General features: G+C 45.5%; 1 protein-coding gene across 1 annotated transcript; it reads left to right on the top strand.

The window, feature by feature from the left end:
• The first annotated feature begins 3,175 nt into the window (after positions 1 to 3,175).
• LOC100667468 (protein S100-A7-like) lies at positions 3,176 to 6,071 on the top strand. Its single transcript, XM_003423314.3, has 2 exons — positions 3,176 to 4,427; positions 5,715 to 6,071. The coding sequence occupies exons 1-2, from the start codon at positions 4,257 to 4,259 to the stop codon at positions 5,877 to 5,879; spliced, it is 336 nt and encodes a 111-aa protein (XP_003423362.2). The 5' UTR covers positions 3,176 to 4,256; the 3' UTR covers positions 5,880 to 6,071.
• The last annotated feature ends 1,117 nt before the right edge of the window (positions 6,072 to 7,188 follow it).

Genomic DNA, 7,188 nt, shown 5'->3' with positions numbered 1-7,188 from the left:
CCAGCTGCTCATATGTGGGCCAATTTATGTCTGGATTCTCAATTCTGTTCCATTGGTCTATATATCTGTTGTTGTACCAGTACCAGGCTGTTTTGACTATTGTGGCAGTATACTAGGTTCTAAAATCAGGTAGATTGAGGCCTCCCACTTTCTTGTTCTTTTTCAGTAGTGCTTTACTTATCCAGGACCTCTTTCCCTTCCCTATGACGTTGGTGATTTGTTTCTCTGTTTCATTAAAAAATGTCTTTGGAATTTGGATCAGAATTGCATTTTATCTATAGATGGCTTTCGGTAGCATAGACATTTTTAGAATGTTAAGTCTTTCTATCCATGAGCAGAGTATGTTCTTCCACTTATGTAGGTTTTTTTTTAGTTTCTTGCAGTAGAGTCTTGTAGTTTTCTTCATTAGGTCTTTTACACCTCTGGTAAGATTTATTCCTAAGTATTTTATCTTCTTGGGGGCTACTATAAATTGTATTGATTTGGTGATTTCCTCCTCAATGTTCTTTTTGTTGGTGTAGAGGAATCCAACTGATTTTTGTATGTTTATCTTGTATCGTGATACTCTGCTGAACTCTTCTATTAGTTTCAGTAGCTTCCTTGAGGATTCTTAAGGGTTTTCTGCATATAAGATCATGTCATCTGCAAACAGAGATGCTTTTACTTCTTTCTCGCCAATCTGGATGAGCTTTATTTCTTTACCTAGCTTAATTTCTCTGTCTTGAACTCCAGTACAATGTTGAATAAGAGTGGTGATAAAGGGCAACCTTGTCTGGTTCCCGTTCTCAAGGTGAATGTTTTCAGAATCTCTCCATTTAGGATGATGTTGCCTGTTGGCTTTGTATAAGTGCCCTTTATTATGTTGAGGAATTTTCCTTCTATTTCTATTTTGCCGAGGGTTTTTATCATGAATGCATTTTGAACTTTGTCAAATGCCTTTTCTGCATCAATTGATAAATTCATGTGGTTCTTTTGTGTTATTTATATGAGGAATTACATTATTGTTTTTCTAATGTTGGACCATCTCTGCATACCTGATATGAATCCCACTTGGTTATGGTGAATTATTTTTTTGATATGTTGTTGAATTCTATTGGTTAGAATTTTGTGAGGATTTTTGCATGTAAGTTCATGAGGGATATAGGTCTGTAATTTTCTTTTTTGTGGTCTTTACCTGGTTTTGGTATCGAGGATATGCTGGCTTCCTAGAATGAGTTTTTAAGTATCCATCCTTTTCTATGCTCTAAAATGCCTTTAGTTGTAGTGATGTGAATTCTTCTCTGAAAGTTTGGTAGAAATCTGCAGTGAAGCCATCAGGGCCAGGGTATTTTTTTTGTTTTGAGTTTTTAAATTTCTTTTTCAATTTCTTCTTTTGTTATGGGTCTATTTAGTTGTTCTACCTCTGATTCTGTTAGTTCAGGTAGGTAGTGTGTTTCTAGGAATTCATCCATTTCTTCTAGGTTTTCAAATTTGTTGGAGTACAATTTTTCGTAGTAATTTGATATCATTCATTTAATTTCAGTTGGGTCTGCTGTGATATTGGCCATCTCATTTCTTATTCAGGTTATTTGGTTTATCTCTTGTTTTTCTTTTGTCAGTCTGGCCAATGGTTTATCAGTTTTGTCAATGTTTTGAAAGAACCAGCTTTTGGTCTTGTTACCTCTTTCAATTGTTTTTCTGTTCACGAATTCATTAATTCTTCTCTAATTTTTATTATTTGCTTTCTTCTTGTGCCTGAGGGTTCACTCCCTATATTTGAAGCAGAAACACAACTAATGAAGAGTTTCAAGGGCTTATAACTCTTTGGAGGGCTGGAGGAGAGGAAGTTAAAGAGCCACTGCAGAACTGTTGCTGGCAAGGTGAACCTTCTTGGCTGTGACCCAGAATTTAGAAAACTGGTTGTAGGACAGCTACCACCATGGCACCACCACAGCTCCCATTGCCACAAAGCAGGTGATTGGACAGTGTCACTTAGGGTACAGCTTCTGTGGACACTTACCTGTGTTGGAGCTGGCTTTGCAGCTCCCTCGGCTGCACCTTCTAAATCTTTCTGGAGATTCTCAACCTAATCATATCTGGGCCCTGGATGCAAAAGAACCTCAAAATTGTGACTTTCCACTTTCAATCTCCAAATAGGAGACCACACAGTCGAATTTGGATCTTCACAGTGGTTCCTGGCATACCTCGGGGTCCCCACGGAGCTGTGTGGTGAGATGATACTGAAGTGTCTCACTGACCATCTCTGACTGAGTGTCAGTCCTTCCTCTGTCAGTAATCGCAGTCTCCCTCTGGGGATTCCTGTGAGAATCTGGCAAGATGATATCAGAGAAGGTGTTTTTGAAAACATAGTGAGCTTCCCTGACGGAAAAGGTTTTGTTCCTGGGGCAATGGTGCCCACAGACAGCCCTTGCAGAGAAGCTCATGGCCTGAAAGTTGTGACAACCAGGGATTTGTGAATCACACAGGCCCCACTCACTGCCGCTGTAGCCCTAGAGGTCACAGTTTCATGGATATAGGTACCTGTGGGATGCTTCTGTGCAGGGTCACCTGTCCTGGAGTGTGGGCTCCTGTAGGGCAGGCAATGGTGTGACCCCTTGCCCAGTCCAGACGGTAACACCATCAGAGGCTCACCAAGAGGGCAGTATGATTAGGAGAGGGCTTTGAAGTCTGAGAGATCTGGGTTTGAATCCTCACTTTGTCATATTCTATCTGAGTAATCTTGAGAAACCCAGCCTCGGTCCCAATTTGCTTATCTGTAAGAAGGGAAAATACCTACCTCACAGTGGTAGAGAGCCTTATGTGAACTCACAAGGCTCTCATGGGACTCTGAGGCAATGTATATAAAATGGTAACACACTGCATGGCTCTTTACCAAACTTGGTAAAGGAAGCAGTTATTACTAGCCATTGATAAAATGTTGTGGAATGACTGAATGAAGAAACAGGTGTTTCTTTCCTTCCAGATCCCTAGATTCCATCATCCTTGAGACATGGCAACGTACTCAACTCTGTCTACATGTCTCTTGCATGGGGCCTCCTCCCACTGGCCAGGAGCCTGGGCTGGGCAGAATTGTGGTGATGTGGCCTGATAGCGATAGGCACTGGAGACCCAGCATATCTAGAAGGAAGTTTTGAGTATAGCTTCTTAGGTGTGTCTCCCCACCCAAAGTGGTGCAATGTTTGGAGAAACTAATGAAGACTGCCACAGGGCACCCAGCCTCTGGGAAGATCCCAGGCGGAGCTGTATAAAGGGCCTGCTTTGTGCCTAGATGCACAATCTCACTGATTCTCTCCTCTGTGATCATCCTCAGATCCAGTAAGCCTGCACCTGTCTCTGTTCTTTCCTAGGAGTCATGCCTGGTGCCCACTTGGTCTGCTGTCTGCAGCTGTGGGGGAATGCTAACCTGACCTGGGAGTCAGTATGTGTGGGTTCTGCAACTAATAGAGTGGGACCTTGTGGTTTTCCTGGCAAATCCCATATCCCTTCTTCTCCACCGGTCTCAGTGGAGGGCTGGCTGAGCTAGATGATCTTGTTATTCCTGTTTTCTCACTATTAGGTGCTTTTCTGAGAAGTGTCAGGTAAAAAATATGTTCCTCCTGTAGCCCTTGGTTTTCTTTATTCCCTGGTTTCAGTGTGCTGTTTGGGCACAAGGTCTTCCAAAATAACTTCTGGGAAGGTCTTGGAGGGTGGAGGGGTCAGAATCGGTGGTGGTTATCACCGAGGTACATTGGTGTGGAATACAACTTGGTCCTCCTGTTTGAAAGGTGGGAGTTCTACCGCTGTGTCAGATATCCAGAAACCCAGGATTTTAGACCTGATTGCTCAGGCTGGCGGTCCTTGGTGATTTCCTAGGTGGAAGTGGGGAGAATGGGGTAGACAAAACGCTATGCTTGATGGGAATGTCTTGCCTTGGGATTTCATGTTTCTCTTTGTGATCTCGCTTCCAACTGGATGAGCCAGGAGAAGTTGCATACCCACCGCCAGCAGTTCAGCCTCTGCCCCTCACTAACACAGCCTTCATCTCCACTGTTCCGCTCCCACTCATCCCAAACTCCCCCAGGGATGGTCTCAAGACCCAAGACTTGGTTCCACTCTCCCCTCCCTGAGACCAATTTACTTCACCATTTGAGAAAGACAAGTTCCTTTTGAGCTCAGCCCTCACTCACTCCTTGGCCTTGTCCTTCAAACTCTCTTCCACCCAGGTCATTCTCATTGATTTCTTTTCTGTAGACTCTTGTCTTGGAATAAAAGGCAAGATGAGCAACATTGCAGCTGAGAAAGTCAAGATATGCCACACTCCAGCTGAGAATGGGGTCCTGAGCTTGGTTGAACTATTTCATCGATACACCGGGTATGATGATAAGATCAACAGGGAAAACCTGCTGAAGCTGCTGAAGGAGAACTTCCCCAACTTCCTCAATGACTGTGTGAGTAGGGGTCTGGCTCGTCTGGGGCAGGAAGAGGCTGTGTTATGTGTACAGGGAGGGGATACGGTGGGTAGACGGGGTCCATGGGCCTTGGCATGTCTGTGGACCCCACTGCTAAGTGGATACACTGTTTGTGATTGGCTGATCTGGAGTCTGGCCCTTCCCTGGATAACTCTCCACACCTCTACTCTCCTCATTTTACCTCCAGACCCAAGGCAGGGCCAGTCCCATGTGGAGGCAGAATGGAAGATTCTAGGAGCTCAGGACAAAGAGTCATGCTCTTTTTTCTCCTGGGTACCTGTCCTGCCACTGGGGCTCTGTTGCTGCGTGAATCTGGACAAATCACCCACAATCCGATCCTTAGTTTTCTCATCTACAAAAGGAGATAAAAGAACTTAATTTCCTGTGTTGGTGTTGTTGAAATGAAACGACTTATGTGAAAATGCTTTGAAAAGGAGAAAAAGTGGTGGACATATTAGAGGCTCAAGAAAGTGTTATGATTTGAAAACCAGTGAATAGACTAAAGCATGTGCCCTCCCACTGGTCACTGAGAGTCCCCCCAAGGGTCTGGTTGCCTTGGGTTAAAAGGTTGCCTCCTAAAGGCTCTTCTTCACATTTTCCTGAGAGAAGGGGTCCACTGGCAGGTGAGTGGTGGCTGTGCATCAAGGTACATTGGCGGGGAATTGAACTCGGGCGTCCTATTTGGAAGGTGGGAATTCTACCACTGTGGGAATTCTACCACTGAACTACCACTGCACACGGAAGGAGAGGTAACACGGTGGGAATCATGAACCCAAAGACACGGCCACCAACTTTTATATGGGCAAAGCACATTCATAGTCCTAATTTCATCTAACTGTTAGAAGGAATCATTAGCACAGATTGAGACTAAGGAACAGAATAAATGGGGCCAAACCGATAGGCTTTGATGGGAAAGAATTTAAGTGTGAAGAGCATTAGAGAATGAGGAGAGTAACTGGCTGGGCTGTATTGGTCCCGTGGGGGAAGAATGAAGACAGTGCACCTGAAGGGGAGGTGGTGGATGAGCCTGAGTCCCCTTGTCATTTATCAGTGTACTCCCTGTGCACGTTCCAATTTTTGACGAGAAATCTCCAGTGATGAGTCAGGGCTTGACTTTGCTTGACCCCATCTCTCCATCTCCATAACCTCCCCTGACCAACCACACCTTTGGTTCAGCCCTAGGTATTGTCTCTGCTTCTGTCTCTATTCTCCTCTTCTCCCTGGATAATGTTTTTACGTTTGTTTGCATGTTTTTTTACCCCACAGGAAAGAAGGGGCAAAGATTACTTATGCAATGTCTTTGAGAAAAAAGACAAGAATAAGGATAAGAAGATTGACTTTTCCGAGTTTCTCTCTGTAGTGGGAGACATAGCCACTGACTACCACAAACAGAGCCATGGTGCCCCACCCTGTTCCGGGGGATGCCAGTGATTCCAGGCCAGTCCAGCCTAGAGGCCTCCAGAGACCCCCAAAACAATAAATATCTCCTTGCACCTGATACTTGCATTACTCCTTCCTTCTCTTTTGGTGGTATTAGTGGACAAATGGACAAATACTGACTCTCAGCTCTGTAGACTCTCCACAAGGGGGATCAACCCAGCAGACATTTAGTGCAGAGATGCCTTTCTGTTCTTATCCCAGACCCACTTCTGCTCCTCAGGCCCCAATGTAGCCCAACTGCTAGCATCACAGGAGGACCCTGCTAGTATGGCACATGGTCTTTTTTCTCCTGGGATAGAGCTGGGATCCTGGGATGTCTCTTTGCCTCCCAAGTGGTGCCTGTCTGTGTGTAAGTGTGTAGGGGGTGGGGTATCTCTGGTGTGGCACTGAGATATCCATCACCCACCTGGCTGTTTAGGAAAGAACAGGGAGGAGGAGAAGATGCTTTATTTCCTAGCCCTTCACTGCAGTTGCTTCCAAGGGCCATAGAGGAGTTGGATCTCTCCTCTGAGGTCAAAAGTACATCCTCGACCAAAGTCATTCCTTCCCGTGAGCCTGAGGGCCACTGGGCATTTTCTTTATGGGTCATTGTCATGAATGGGGAGAGACAGCAGGGTTCTGAGAACCAGCTCTGCCTGCAGAAGTCTATGGATATGATTTTTTTCGGCTTGTATGTGATGTGTTAACCTGCAGTATGAGTGTGTGTGTTTATGCATGTGTGTGTTTGAATGAGAGGGAGCTTCTGCTCTGAGGTGTCTCTCCTCACTGCGGTGTGAGACATGTGCACTGTGGAGACAGAAGTGAAGATTTGAAGAGCTTGTTGTCTAGTGAGGAAGTCCCAGAGGAAGTAAGTGAGAGAATAGGGCTGGTTAAGGTCCACAGTAGTTATGTGTTCCCTTTTGGGTGCTGGAGGAGTCCTCCCTCAGTGTGGTACTTGAAAAATAAACTAACCTTTTGGCCAGATAAAGTGGAGAGGGAGAAACCAACTCCCAGTGTGGGATCCTCTACTTGGGGTCACACACTGTTGGGCACTTAGGACTCAGAAACCAACATGGCACAGGGGCTGCCTTCCCATCCCTGGCTCTCTGGAGGACACCAATCTCCTTGTGGCTTTTTCCCTGGGAAGGCAGGGGGCTGCTCATTCTCGACTTACTCAAGCCTGAAAGAGACAGGAGGCAGGAGGGGTCAGTAATCACTTCCATCCCCAGTGTCACTTCCAAGACATGTCCCCTACACCTCCTCCTTGCGGTTCACTCCATCTGGTTCCTTCACTGCTACGGGCTTGGTCACAGTCGCCTAT

The sequence above is a fragment of the Loxodonta africana genome, chromosome 3 (assembly GCF_030014295.1).
Source record: "Loxodonta africana isolate mLoxAfr1 chromosome 3, mLoxAfr1.hap2, whole genome shotgun sequence".
Taxonomy (NCBI): domain Eukaryota; kingdom Metazoa; phylum Chordata; class Mammalia; order Proboscidea; family Elephantidae; genus Loxodonta; species Loxodonta africana.
Note: the sequence above shows the minus strand (reverse complement) of the source record. Positions and strands in the feature narration are given on the sequence as shown.

Excerpts from the sequence above, each read along its gene's own strand:
- LOC100667468 (XM_003423314.3), top strand. The coding sequence starts at position 4,257 with ATGAGCAACATTGCAGCTGAGAAAGTCAAGATATGCCACACTCCAGCT. Across the intron at positions 4,428-5,714 it reads CCAACTTCCTCAATGACTGT|GAAAGAAGGGGCAAAGATTA; the intron begins GTGAGTAGGGGT and ends TTTACCCCACAG.